The 14,976-nt window shown below is 46.9% G+C and overlaps 1 protein-coding gene across 13 annotated transcripts in view; it reads right to left on the reverse strand.

The window, feature by feature from the left end:
• Positions 1–12,322: 12,322 nt before the first annotated feature.
• The window catches only part of PC (pyruvate carboxylase), a 260,561-nt gene continuing 257,907 nt past the window's right edge, over positions 12,323–14,976 (reverse strand). For all 13 annotated transcript variants that reach the window (XM_083716620.1, XM_083716617.1, XM_083716613.1 and 10 more), the window contains one exon: positions 12,323–13,913. In XM_083716620.1, coding sequence (XP_083572746.1) covers positions 13,665–13,913 — 249 coding nt within the window. In that variant the 3' untranslated portion in view covers positions 12,323–13,664. The remainder of the gene's footprint in view (positions 13,914–14,976) is intronic.

Genomic DNA, 14,976 nt, shown 5'->3' on the forward strand with positions numbered 1-14,976 from the left:
CTAAACAGGGATAGAGAGAGAGAGAGAGAGAGAGAGAGAGAGAGAGAGAGAGCGCTAAATTAGCTTTCTCCGTGAAATGTTACCACCACCTGGCTTTCAAAAGGCTCAGTGACCCACGGAAAGCGAGGCTTTTCCTGACCTAGATAAGATGATAGGATAACACCCCCTCTATTGCCTGTTTGAGGAACGGCTTATCTCAGGCAGGCAGCTTTGCAAGAAGCGCTGCCTTTCCACGGGGTGGGAATTTCTCCGCTGCCTTCCTAAAGGTCTTGCAACATTTGGGTGCCTCCGTGCCAAACTGGATTACGCATTTAAAGGCACAAATTTATGTTTTGTCATTTTAACCGCAGCCTGGCAGGGAAGGGAGGAGAGGAATTAGGCAGGGGACCCCGAGGTGGGGGGGGGGGGGCTGCCAGCAGCTCCCTTCCCTGGGGAAACAGCAGCTTGGAGAGGGATTTTTGTCCAGAATGCAAGGGAAAGTCCTGACCAGATTCCCAGGCGCTATTTTAAACACTGGGTTGAATCAGACTGAGTCATTATAAGCCACATTCACACCATACATTTAAAGCACTGTGATATCACCATAAACAGTACTGGTTTCTTCCCCCAAAATAATTCTGGGAGCTGTAGTTTGTTAAGAGTGCTGAGAGTTGTGAAGAGAGCCTATTGCCTTTCCAGAGCTACAGTTTCAGAGTGGTTTAAAAACCAGTCTGTCTTCCCAAGGAACTCTTTTAACAGGTTTTTAATGTAAGGTTAGATGCGGGTGGCGCTGTGGGTTAAACCACAGAGCCTAGGGCTTGCCGATCAGAAGGTCGGCAGTTTGAATCCCCGTGACAGGGTGAGCTCCCGTTGCTCGGTCCCTGCTCCTGCCAGCCTAGCAGTTCGAAAGCACGTCAAAGTGCAAGTAGATAAATAGGTACCGCTCTGGTGGGAAGGTAAACGGCGTTTCCGTGCACTGCTCTGGTTGGCCAGAAGCGGCTTAGTCATGCTGGCCACATGACCCGGAAGCTGTCTGCGGACAAATGCCGGCTCCCTCAGCCTATAGAGCGAGATGAGCGCCGCAACCCCAGAGTCGGCCACGACTGGGCCTAATGGTCAAGGTCCCTTTACCTTTACCTAATGTAAGGTTACCTGATTTTTTTCAATGAATCCGGGGACACTTTTCAATTTCAATGGAGTTTGTATGGGGACTGATTTGTAAATCTGGGGACTGCCCCCAGGAAATGGAGACGCCTGGTAACCTTATTTTAATGGTTTTATTGCTGTGGCACTGAAATCTCCCAGCAGGAATAGATGTTCACAGTCCAGGACCCTCCTGACAGTTCCTTGGTTTGTATAAATTTGGGGGTGGGGACCCCCAAAACCCTAGAAATTAAAAAATGGTAGGATTTTGATTACCGGTATGTTAAGATCTTTTGTATCCTTCGTCTGATACCTGCATACAGCAGCTGCATACTTTGCAAAGGCAGCTGTGGAACATTACAAAAAAAGTTCATCTTTTGCGAGTACTGCTCCTTAAAGTAGTTACGTTTGAGACTTGTATTCACTAAGACATAGGTGGAACACAAAAAGCTTCTATTTGGACATTACGCATAGAAGAACTGATCTATTTGTTCTTTTGGAGGCAGCCATTTGCGGCGAGTCTGGTCTCCTGCAGAGCGGCAAGGTCAACGTTGAGTGTTTTCTGTTCACGGTCAATGATGCCTGTCTTCTGCCAGTCGTTGACCTGCAACTGGTCAGTAGACAAGCCAGGGTACATAGTCCTGATGTTCAAGCTTGCTAAGCACAAGAGGAGTTGTTTCTTTGCTTTTTTGCCTGGTGCAGAAGTTCAGTCCGCTTGTTGAGTGAGACTCTGAGCTCCAAGCACCCTCTGAAGCAGGTGGACAGTGGAGGGTCAGCCCTTCATCGCCTGGGGGCTGCCTGGCTTAAGGGCGGCAGTAGCTGACCAGTGAGACATGATGATCTCTCCCACTGATGAGGCCAACCCATCACACTCATATCTCACACTAATCAGGTTGAGACAGTTTGATAGATAGTAGGTTCTGAGCCAATGGGTTCCAATGTGAAGGACAGAGGCAACTCAACAACTCTATGATTCTGTAATATGTTAAAAATGCCCAGCATTGATTATGTGAAGTGGGAGAATTAAGAAGTCATTTATGAGAAATCCACCTTCACTTGCTCTTTCTGACCACTAGGCTGCAATGTTATTCCAAATTTCCAAGGTGTGGCAAGCACCTGCAACTCTTTGCTTCACTGTTATATTGGGGCCACCAAATAAAATAAAATAACATCTTTTTTGGATGATTGATATAACAGGGGATGAGGCAGAGGCTTTGAATAAGCTGGTTCTAAAGTCAATTTAGATCGGGGTAGCCCATGTGGTGTTCTCCAGATGCAGTGAGACTATGTCTCCCATTGCCTCTGACCATCGTTGTGGATGATGGAAGTTGGAATCTGACAAAATCTGGATGTCACCTGATGATTCTAGACTGTAGCCAGATTTTCAATTGAGCTGCAACACTCAGCTAATGAGGAAGGGAAGGATGTGCACGTAAGACATCAGCATAGTTTGAAAATAACCTCTAAAGGTGGATGTGTGATTGTCAGCCAGGCTTTGGAGGTGTGATCCACAGTTTGAGTGATAATATGTACAATGTTCTCTGTGAAGAACTGCAGCTACTACATGCTTCCTTGACTACAGTATATGAAAGTGCTCCCTACTCCAATCAAATTGGAGGGGAGGGGGCTGCCTTCAGACTACCACTATTTTGTGGGACGGATTCAAGAACGTGCAGGGAACTTTTGGTTTGCACAATTACAGTCCTTTCAAGTGTCTGTTGCAGTAGTGCAACAAATCCACGTTAAAAAACCTGAACAACCAGGACACTCTGCGGTTTGGAAACACATTGGAAAGTGTGGCGCAGATGAATGATTAATGGGAAGATGTATAAATAAATACAGCGGGTAAATCATATTTACTGTCGTCATTTAACTTCTTTTTGAAAACGGCTTTGAGGTCGTTACTTTGTTTTACAATCAAGTGGTATATCAATTTTAAAATATATAAATATAATAAAATAACAACTGCATACAAATAAGAACGAGTGCTTACCAAGATTGGATACAGTCTAACCTCTATGTAGAATCACAGAATTGTAGAGCTGGAAGGGACCACGAGGGTCATCTAGTCCAACCCCGCAATTCAGGAATCCTTTTGCTCGAACCCACAACCCTGAGATGAAGAGGTTCATGCTCTGCCAACTGAGCTTTATGCAAGCAAATCACAATGAATGTGCCCAAGAAATCGGTTGCTGGAGGAGCCCTTAGCCTGTGTCAATGGTGTGATATAACACACACACACACACACACACACACACACACACACACACAGTGAGTTGTTTAGGACAAGGCTTCTGCGGGTGGAATATGCAAGGTAGCAAGATACACAGAGCTCATCAGGTAGAACTAGGAAAGATGCTAACAATCTTATCTTATCTACACTCACTGGGACAACTGAAGGCTTGTGATGCCTGTGGTGGATAAACACATTGATTTATACATGTGAAGAAATGCAAAAACAGTGTGTGAAATGGGTACCGTTAGGAGAATCTGCTTACTCAGGCTGCATTAAGAATGTGTCAAGAACGGTTTGTGCAGGAAAAACAACCTTGAGACAGTTTGATAGAAAGTAGGCACTTTGTTCCCGCTGAATCAGGCATCCAGCTCTGATAATACAGGCCTGCTTTTCCTAGGAGAACATGACTTCATTCTACACACGTGTAAAGCTAAGGCGAGGAAATAAGCCTGTGTTATTTGTAGGCCAGTGGACTCCACTTTTGTGAATTCCCTGCTGCTGTTTTTTCTGACCTAGTAAAGCTGTCTTAAATTTTGCAACCCACTACTGTATTAGGGTTGCCACCTTTGTTCTGGCAAAATACAGGACAGGGTGGAGGACTTTTTCTTTTTCTTTTCATCTGGTGCTGAAGTGACTTTAAAACAATCAAATATAGCAGCCTAACAGGATAGCCCCTCTGGAATTTGTCACACACAAATTTGTAAATCTGTCTGTGCTTGGCTACCCAGAGCTTAAATGCATGTGCTTTCACACAGCCTTGCATTTGGAGACGATCTCTAACTTAGCAGAGAGAGAGAGAGAGAGAGAGAGAGAGAGAGAGAGAGAGAGAGAGATTGAGGAGACATGAAATACAGTATTGGACAATCCTGTACAGTGGTACCCTGTTTATCAAACTTAATCCATTCTGGGAGTCCATTCAACTCCCAAAACCGTTCGAAAACCAAAGCGTGGCTTCCGATTGGCTGCAGGAACTTCCTGCACTCAAGCGGAAGCCGCAGATGCCATGTTGGAAATTTGGCTTCCGAAAAACGTTAATAAACCAGAATACTTACTTCCAGGTTTGTGACATTTGGGAGCCGATTTGTTCAGGAGTTAAGCCGTTCAACAACCAAGGTACCACTGTATTATACAAGACGGGTGAAAACCCTACTATACACATTGAACTTTAAGGCTTAAGGACTGGAAGCTTGTATTATGGGATGAGCTTTCATGTATTCACCTGTCCATTTTAGTCTGATGCATGCATCTGGTGAAGTGGGAACTAGTCCATGAAAACTTCTGCTGCCTACCCTGCAACATTTTATTGATGAAAATAGGGATGTCGTCTTCTTCTTCTTCTTCTTCTTCTTCTTCTTCTTCTTCTTCTTCTTCAACATCATCATCATCTTTCTGCCCCACCTATCTGACTGGGTTGCCCCAGCCACTCTGGGCGGCTTCCAACTTACATAAAAACATAATAAATCATTAAACATTTAAAAACTTCCCTATACAGGATTGCCTTCAGATGTCTTCTAAAGGTTATATAATTACTTATCTCCTTGGTTTGGGGGTTGCATAACTCTATACCTTCCAACAGTTCTCCTAAGGGAAAGTAGAATCATCCAAGATCAAATCAGAAACAGGGACTGTCCCTGGAAAATAGGGACACCTGGAGGGTCTTCTTCCGTGGCATAACTGGTCGGTCTCTAAGGGGTGTCACAAGGCCTACTGTTGATTTTTGCTTCAGCAGACTCCTAGAACTAACCGCCCTTCTGGAAAGTGCATGTTTAGGCTGATGACTGCAGAGGAGTTGTGTTGGTCTTTTGAAACTCCCACCTGTGTTAGGACCAACAATTTAAAGAGGTCTTCCTGCACCCAACTCAGGATGACATTCTGTCCATCTGATAAAGTGGCTTTAAGCTGTCACAAGATGCTGCCATTTTTGCTGCATAGTGGGAACCCTTCTGAAAATGGTACTGTTCTGACAGGCGTTCAGCACTTCATCGGCCCCCTCCAACCTGAAGCATGGTGGTTTCTGATCGCCCAATTTGTTGCATGGCAGGGATGGTCATACGGAAGAGCAAGTTTCCCCTGATGGCTGCCATGCTGCTAGGACTAATCCAGCATTTGGTACCTTGATAACTACCAGGAGTGTTTGCAGGTAGCCTGGGCTGAGTCCTGGGTCTTTTGTGCAGAGCTCTAAATCTTCTGCCCCTTGTCCTCCCTTTATGTTGCTGTTGTTTGTCGTTGTTATCATTACTGTTAAATTAACTTTCCATAAAGATCTTAGCCATGTCCTTTTGGTTGCAGTCAGATCAACAAAAGTCAGAGGCTGGAAAATGTCCTCTGATTTTTTTGACCACGAAATTATTATAAGAGTTTTTAGCGTCTCACTGTCATGGAAAGATTGACACATGATATGCATAAAGTGAGGAGCGAAGCTATATCTAATCAATTTGACATGGAATGGTTTCCATTCCTAATGCTCATAAATCCTTCTCTTGAGAGTTCACAACCTCCAACTACCCACCCAGGATTTTGGAGGGGATATATCTGATAGTTATTTTACTGATTTTTTCTCTCTGATTTTAATGCCTATAGATTTTTTTTCTTTTTAAAAATTTTATTTATACTTTTCAAGTTTATACATTTCACTAATTTTACAATCATTTTGGCATTTCAAAACTTGACTTCCTTCCCCCTCTTTCTGTGGTTCCTTAAATTTGTTTTAATATCTTCTGCATATCCAAATTCACTTAATTTGCTCATTTATTAATCTCCTTTAAATATATACTCTTATGAAACTGCAGGTTATTACAATAATCCTGTCAACGTTTTTATCTGTTTATAATTTATTTGTAAATATTCAATAAACCAATGGAAATGGTTTATATCAAAAATTAAAAAATATACTGCAATAATGACACCCGAGAGATCTGTAACTGCTTTGTCATTGCTGTTCTTTATCGTACTGTAATTTGAAAAATAAAAATATGTTTAAAAATATTATTATTATTATTAATTTGGTTGAGCGCAGTGCAGAGCACAGCACAGCACTGGTGCAATCCCAGCCAATCAACATCTTGATTTGACCAGAGGTATCAATACAAATATATTGGCATATTGAAATGTTATGCAAATTCATGTTGTGGGCCTGTGCTCAATGCCCTTTAAGAAATGAGAAACACCTCTTATACACAACTAATGAACGTGAGAGTATCAGTGTTGGTGACAAATTTTGCCGCAGCCAAGGAAGATGGTTTATTTACCTAAACTCACAGGTGGGCAATAGATTTATTTGGACCAACCAAAATATGTCATAAACGAGAGGCATTTCGAGTTCTCCAGAGGTTTTTCTCAGGCTAGATATTACTCAAAGAAGTGGTGGGAACAGGGTGAGAAGAGGGGAGAATTAACAAAAAAGTGACTGGGTGTTGCAGGCCTGCAATCACACCATACATTTAAAGCACATTCAACACACATTTAAAGAACATGGCTTCCTCCAAAGAATCCTGGGCGCTTTCGTTTGCTAAGGATGCTGGGAATTGGGGGGGGGACTACAGTCCCCAGAATTCTTTTAGGGAAGCTGCATGCTTTAAATGTGCTTTAAATGTAAGGTGCGGATCCGCTGTTTGCCTCAAGATGCAGATTGCATGCACACTCTTCTTCTCTTTTCTACAGCGATGAAATCCTCTGTATTCTGATCTAGTCAATTTCACTCCAAAGGGGAGGAAGATTATGAAAGGATGTCAAGAAAAAGCCTTGTTCAATGAGTGGAGGGGGAGAATAGTGAGGTTTAGAAAATGTTTTCAAGTGGGTAAAATACTCTTGAACTTTAAAAGGACTTACATACATGCACCAGGAGTGTCTCCCCCCCCCCCACTTTTTTTAATAGAAAAAAAAATCAAAATTGCTCTTGTGCAGTTATGAAGCTGCGTGAAACAGTCACCATGAGGGTGACATGAGAACAGGCCTTTTCTGTGGTGGCTCCCCATTTGTGAAATGCTCTCCCCAGGGAGTTTCGCCTGGCACCTTCATTATACATCTCTGGTGCCAGGCAATAATGTTCAACCAGAATTTGGGCCGATTAATATTCTGCAGCCTTTTAAATGTATTTTTGGGAGGGGCGGGTTATTGTTTTGCTTTGCTTTGCTTAATTATTTTGTGCATTTAACCTATATTTTCATGCTGTGAATCACCCTGGAATCTTTGGATGAAAGATGGATACATAGATAGATGCAGCAGAATTAGGTGGTCCAGGTGGTTACTTCTGATTCCAAGTGGTGAATGTGTGGCTATGCCCTTTGCACATTCAGCAGATGCTCCCTGACAGGCGAGCTTTCTGAGTGCAGGGAATTCCCCTCCTCCTTCCATAAGGGATGATTTTGGACATGGAGTTCATGGGAAATTATCGACACCTAATTTTGCTGCCTGATTAGGCTGGTCCTTCAGTGCTCATGGGGTGCCCCTCCAAAGGATTTCTCCCTCCCAAGGGGCAATCGGGTGTTGGAAGCTTTTTAGGGGGTGGGAGAGGCTGTGTAGAGCAGAGGCAGGCGATGGCGTGACCTTGACTGAGCTCTGGCCTTGTTGCCTCATAATTAACCCAGCATGAATCATGAATTGTTAATGCTATCGATTGGCTCTTTGAATCCCTCCGCCTGTGAATTCAATTTGAAGATGCTTTATGGGCAGGAAAAGGAGCAGCACAATGCAAATTGAAAGGCTCATTTGCGCCCAGAGGTTGTTGTCAAGGCCAGCAGCAGCAGCAGCAGCAGCTGAAAGGAAGGCTTTGCTGCAACCCGGGATGTGACTGGTTCGAAACTCAACTGGGCATGAATTTGCAGGCTGTTGTAATGATTAAAGTGGGTGTAAAGCACTTTGAATGCTGTAGGCTTCCCCAACCTGGTGCCCACCAGATATTCTGGATTATGACTTCCATCAACCTGGAGTTGTAGCACAAAGCATTGGAGGAAGGGTGTTGCATAGATAAAAACAGATATTGGGGAGGGGGTTCTTCCCCCCCCCCCCAGGATCAGTCTAGATCAGTGTTTCCCAACCTTGGGCCTCCAGCTGTTTTTGAACTACAATTCCCATCATCCCTGACCACTGGTCTTGCTAGCTAGGGATGATGGGAGTTGTAGGCCAAAAACATCTGGAGGCCTGAGGTTGGGAAACACTGGTCTAGATGATACACTAGGTCCCTTCCAGGCTGGCTTACAGAAGAGGCTGCAGAAGCATCCAGAAAGTTCCTTTGTTAACACAATGACCTTGGCTGGTCAGTTAAGTACTGCTATTTACCATATCCAAAGCGGTTGCTCTGTTTCCATAGGAACAAATGGGCGGCATTTTGCTACCTCACCTGCCTGGATGCCAAGTTATTGTAGGATGGAGAATAGGCCAAGGGAGGTTGTATATGGGATAGTTGTATGTTTACGTTTGCCTGATGCTGGAAGCTGGGGACACAGAGGTGTCTCTTGCTCTGCACTGGACCTCAAGCTTTCCTGGAAACCTAACCTAAGCAAGTTCTGTTATAGTGCTAATACTATGAGCCCCTCCACTCTATGCTCAGGTTGTAAATATATGTGTAAACCAAGCCATATATCTTAAGGATGTCGCAGTCTCCACTGACTGTCATTCCAAGGAAACTGAATCCTGGGTAAGCCTAGGCATCCCTGGAGTCGGCCGCTGCTTGGAGACTGGAGTGCAGGCAGCAGTGAGTTTCAGAGACTTTCTACAAATTCAAAGAAGCTAAACTCAAGCTTAGAGACTTGAAGCTTGTAATTAAATTTGCAATTTCTTGGCAAAATGGGCCATGGGCAGGCATTTGCAATTACAAATGCAAGCCAGACTCGGGAGATTATTGTTTCAGCGTGACTTTTTAATATTTAGTTACTGCTAACAAGGTGGCGGAGGTGGAAAGAGAAAGATGTAACAAGTTTCTCTTTTCTCTACAGAGCTGGAATAGTTTGCACCAGTCCAGATGCTTCCATTTTTTGCCCTTTGGGAACAGGGATGCCACTCCCCTCCTCCAGTGGGGAGGTCAAACCGCTGCATTAGCAGCACCCAAGTAACATGCCTGAAAGGTCCTGAGCTGCTCAGACAAGACCCCCCTCTCAGCCTCACTGATGTGGTCCGAAGGAAAGCAGAGCAAAACATTTGGCACCAGCTTGGCTGCATGAGTTGCCAGGAGGCGGCGTTTGGGACTGCACACTGGAGCTGTGCAGGGTTTACTCCTTAGCTTTTTCCGTATCCCAAAGATATGCCGCAAGGCTGCGGAGATTTAGGGTCAGAGTTTTCCTTCTCCTAGGATGGCTACCTTCCCAGGTTGATGAGTCCCATCTGCCCCTCACAAGCCTCCATAGCACATGCATAAACCACCTTCTTGACCATTGACTGTGCAAAAATATTTATATTTTTTAAAACCCATTTCCCCCCTATATGGTCCCTCTTTTCTTTGTGCACCTCTAATTTCCTTACACGAAACACCCACTTTACTACTACGGAATGTCCTCAAACATTCACCTTTGAAAGCAGAGCACAATGCTGCTTTTTCTTTCTTATGACCTGCACGCCACCTCACTCTTCCCTGCCACACACACACAGGTGTGTGTAGGTAGCTAATTACAGCTGTGAAGAGCCAGCTGAGCTGTGTCTCAGCAGCCCCCGCTGAGTGCTCACTTAATTCTCCGAAAATTCACTTCTCAGTTTGAAAAGACAATAATAGCTTAAGAATAATTGACGTGTTAATAAGAAGATGCTTTGAAGTCGGCATTTCCTCATTTTGGTGAAGCAGAGGCTGCGTGGGAGGGAGTAGTTCTAAGCAGAGGCAGGAGAACAACCTGGGCAGAGGAGTTTAGTGTTTCTGTGGGAGAGTCTCCCTAGAAAGGTTGCCAACTTCCATGTGCAGGGAGGGCTTCTGTGCCTTTCAGCAGCTGCTGGCTGTGCTGAAATTTAGCAGGAGACTTCTCCATTGCTTTTGCCTTAGTTAATACCACAGGAGGAATGTCAGATTAAAAAGTTGGCAAATCTACTGCCTACTCCTCTCTGCACTGGGTTCTTCTAAGCCCTCCTCTTCCAGCCCCCAAGCCAAAGGGACAGGGAAGTTGTGGCCTGGGGGAGAAACTGGACGTCAGAGCCAGCTTGGATGCTCACCTGAAAGGCAGGAAGGGCAGAGGGGAAGCTAGCTGCTCCGGCACCTGGAGAGGCGCACATGCTGTGCACCCAGGGGTGGGGCCATGGGGAGCATCCCAGGGGGTGAGCCGCCCGTGGTGGGCTGCTTCCTGGGAGGAGGCGGGGGAGGAGCCATGCCGCTTTGCCAGGAGCCTTCCTCCCTCCCCTCTTCCTTTGGCAGCTCGGGGGAGGCTCCCCCCCCAGGAAGCAACCTGGGAGCGGGGGGGCAACAGTGCCCCCCGTGACCCCCCAAGTCTCCCCATAGCTGTCAAAACCAAGGGGGGAAGGCTGCCAGCAAGGCGGCACAGCTCCGCCCCTTCCGACAGCTGGGGTAGGCTTGGGAGTTGCGGGTGTGCAGCACACCGAATGTAACCCCCTCAGTGATGACACCTGGGGCGACTGCCCCCCCCTTCCTCTGCCCCTGAGTAAGGGGGGCATTTTTTTGCTTCAGGTCAGGGTGGTAGTGGAAGCAGACTTGTGGAGCACAGGCTCCTATGATACAAATGTGCCTATGTTGACTTATGCAAGTGCAGGCTGACTTTCAGAGGATTGGATAGCTCAGTTGGCTAGAGCGTGGTGCTGATAAGGGCAAGGCTGTAGGTTCAATCCCCACTTGGGACAGTTGCCTATTTCTGCATTGCAGGGGGTTGAGCTAGATGATCCTCAGGGTCCCTTCCAATGATTCTATCACTCTTGCTGCCAGGCCTTCTTCTGAGCTGTGGGGCACCAACAGGATTTCCTGGGATCAGGGCACGCTTCCTCCACGCCCCCCCCCCCCAAATCTGGGGAAACCTGTTGTTGAGAACTGCAGCTTGTGCAGCTATTTAAAAAACGGAGACTCATCTTGTCCAACACTGAACGTGACTCCTGTCTCATTCTTTCTCACCCACACCCACACCCAGCTCCAGCTTGTGCTTCTGGGCAAATTAAGGTGGTGGGTGGGCAGAAACACACAGGCACTGTGTCTTGCAGTGTACCAAGCAAAGATATTATTTAAAAGAGGAGAGGGACGTGGCATGAGATATGGCGGATTGCATCAGCCCCCTCCCCCCAACTAATCCATGCTTTTCTGGCCTCCTGAGGACCCCCTCCCTCCATTTTGGTGATTAAAATAGGCAGAGCCCTTGATCCCTCCCCCAGCCCAGTACACCAAGAGGGTGCAGATTGCTCCCCTCCTCACCCATCATCAGACTGATCATTTGAAGAGGGGGTGATCAGCTGGAGGGAGGGGAGTTGTGTGCCCAACATTCATAGGAAGAATGTGGAGGGGAGGTCGCACATACCAGCTGCTGCTGTGCGGCCCCCCAAAAGTTTTGAAAAGTGTCAACGCGGCCCCTGGAGCTGCCCAAAGCCATTAGCCACCCCTGGACCACACCCTGCGACCTGGCAAAAGGTTGTGTGCAAAGTGTTGAGAAGCATTTGGGCATTTAAGCAGCAACCAGAGGGAGCCAGAGTTCAGAGTCAGGCAACAGGCATCTGGTATGGCCTTCTGCTCTCATAGGGGCCAACAAGATCCACGTGGGAAACCTGCAAGCGGGACCTGATCCCAAGATCCCTTCCCCTTCCTGTGGCTTCCAGCAACTGGTATACAGAAGCATTATTGCCTCTGACTGCGGAGGCAGAGCAGGCCCATTATGCCTAGTAGCCATCACTGTTTCCTGTGGAGGGGAGTTCCACAGTTTAGCTCTGCATGGCGTGAAGAGGTCCTCTATCTGTCCTGGATCTTCTTCCAGCGTTCAGTTTCTTCGGTCTGAGGGAGAGAGAAGCCATTACACCCACACAGACCCTCCCTTGATCCACACGCCACACACAGGATTGTCTTGATGAGCTTTTATATAGAGATATTTATATAGATATTTATATATAGATTTCGTTTATTTCAAGTGAAATTTCTGTGGATCCCACGTTTCACCTGCTGGTCTCATCAAATAATCCCATGATTCTTCAGATGCCGACATGCCGGCCGGCTCAGTTCAGTTCCTCAGTGTGGAGTCAAAATGATTTGCGCTCCATTATTCCGTTTTGTTCCCTCACCCACGGGCAGGAGGAGGAGGAAGAAGAGGGGACCTCACCCTTGTTCCTCTCCCAGCCCTCGGTGAACAACCCTGTAAACAACACACCGTCTGAGGCCAACACGGCCATTTTGGATTACAACTCCCACCAGCACGTGCTGGCTGAGGCTGATGGGATTTGTAGTCCAAAACAGCCAGAGGGCTACCATGTTGGTGGCAGCTGGCCTAGGTCATTCTGGTGATTGGGATTGCTTTGTACATCACATGTAGGGGGAGGGAGTTGAATCTCTCCATCCCCCCAAAAAAGGTTTCTCCCACCCCCATTGCTCTGCAATTTGGCTTGAGCAGAAGTCTCTGTTTTGGCAATTGTAATGAGTGATTAAGGAAGGGAGTGATGGAAGAGGAAGGGAGGGTCCTAACCCTGCTCCCCTCCTCCCCAACCATAAGGCAATGCTGGACCTGAAATGTTCATTCTAAGAGGTGCAGTGGGTGGGGTGGGATGGAGCTCTGAGGAAGGAAATCTGTCCTACAGAAGATTTTTCCCCCCGAGGTTGGGGAGAAGCATGTAGTGAAGTCAGCAGTGGGCAGCAGCAGCAGAGGGAGGTGAGAAGGAAACGATCCCTAGCACAACTCCCTGCCCCCCCCCCCCCGCTAAATTGGTCCATGGGGTCTGGGCAGAGGGAGCATGTGCATCTATGGGCATGGGGTCTCCTTCCCCACTCAGGTCTGTTTTCTCCAAGGCTCCACTTTCGGTGGAGGGGGCTGAAATTGCCATCACTTTCTTGAAAGGAGGCAGCAGCTGAAATCCCCCCTCCTCAAAAAAGGGGGGCTTTTCCTTGTCTGCCTCCTAAGTTGGAACCAGCGGGCGCTTGCTGTGTCTCCCTGACCCACGTGATCCCTCCCTCTCTCCCTGCTGCCATGCTTTTATTTCTGTGCGCTTCCCCCCCATCTGAAGCATTCAGAATACAGGCCTAGCAAGGGATGGTGGGGAGAAGGTAAAGAGTTTCTACAGAAGGAGGGGCTTCGTTGCAAGGGCCTGGGTTACAACGGAGGGCGGGAGGGAGGGCAAACAGCAGTTTTCAGTGGGTGGTCGTGTGTGTGCGAGTGGGACAAGTTGTTCTGCTTTTGGAGCAGGGGAGGGCTGGCTACTCGATCTCCAAGATCAGGTCGTCCCCTTCCAAGCTCATCTCCGGCTTGACGTAGATCTTCTTGATGGTCCCCGTCAAGGGCGAATTGACCACCGTCTCCATCTTCATGGCGCTCAGGACGCAGAGGGGCTTCCCCTTCTCGATGGGGTCCCCTTCCCGCACTTTGATGTCAATCACCTTCCCGGGCATGGGGGCCCCAATCTGGCCTTTGACGTCCTTCAGGGCTTTGGGGTGGAAATGCATTTCCTGGAGTAGAAGTGAGAGAAGAATGATATGCCAGGATTGCTTTTCTCAGTCTGAACTACAACGCCCATCAGCCCCAGATGCTGGGGCACCAAGCAGAGGCTGGCTGATGGGAGCTGTAGTCCCAGGGTATAAACTGGAGTTGGAAGGGAGCCTGAGGGTCATCTAGTCCAACCCCCTGCAATGCAGGCATCTCAACTAGATCATACTTTTGTGTGTTCACTTCTCAAACCTTTATTGGCATATAGACAAGATTCTAGTAAGGGTCAGTACAATGAAACCACTCAGCAAAATCTGCAACTAACAATTAAGATAGTGTTGAATAATATTCACGAATCCTCAGTGCATACATGACTGATGGTCAACCAACCTCTGCTTAAAAACTTCCAAGGAAGGGAGAGTCCACCACTTCTTGTGGGAGTCTGTTCCACTGCTGAGCAGCTCAGCTCTTACTAAGGCCAAAGATTTAGACTAAAGGTATAGCCTAGACTTCTCTCTTGATTTCTTTGTGTGTAGAATTTGGTATTTCAACTGCTGTTTTTTTAACACAGGAGCCCATTGGACGATGCCACCCCCCTTATTTGAAACAGTACACTCCCTAGACAGCTGACATCCTATCAGTCCTCTGGACATGTAGACTGGCTCATAGATGGTTTAAAAATGTAACTGGAGATAGAGATTCACGGAGGAGGAGGAGTGGGAGTCTATTGTCGGCTTTCAGCGTTAGCCAAGAGAACCTCCATGTGCATCTCTCCTGTCATGCTGGAAGCTGTTTCCTTCATGCCCCCTCTTAGGGATCTCCTGGATGGGTCTGGCTGAGCCCTCTGTTGGGAACAGGATGCAGGGTAAGGTGCTGGATCAGATGAGAAGGGACCAGGCCCCAAAGGGATGCAATACCAGCATTGTATTGTCATTTGTTAAATCACCGCTGGTGAGTAAGAATTGTATTTTCAACCCCCTACTTACTCACCTCTGAGGCTGATTGTTACTGGCATTTCAGTGCTGATGAATCTTTTTATTTTTAATATTTGCATTGCTGGTTGCAAGATTATTTTTTTTCCAGGAG

The sequence above is a fragment of the Podarcis gaigeae genome (genome assembly GCF_964106915.1).
Source record: "Podarcis gaigeae genome assembly, chromosome: 16".
Lineage (NCBI taxonomy): Eukaryota > Metazoa > Chordata > Lepidosauria > Squamata > Lacertidae > Podarcis > Podarcis gaigeae.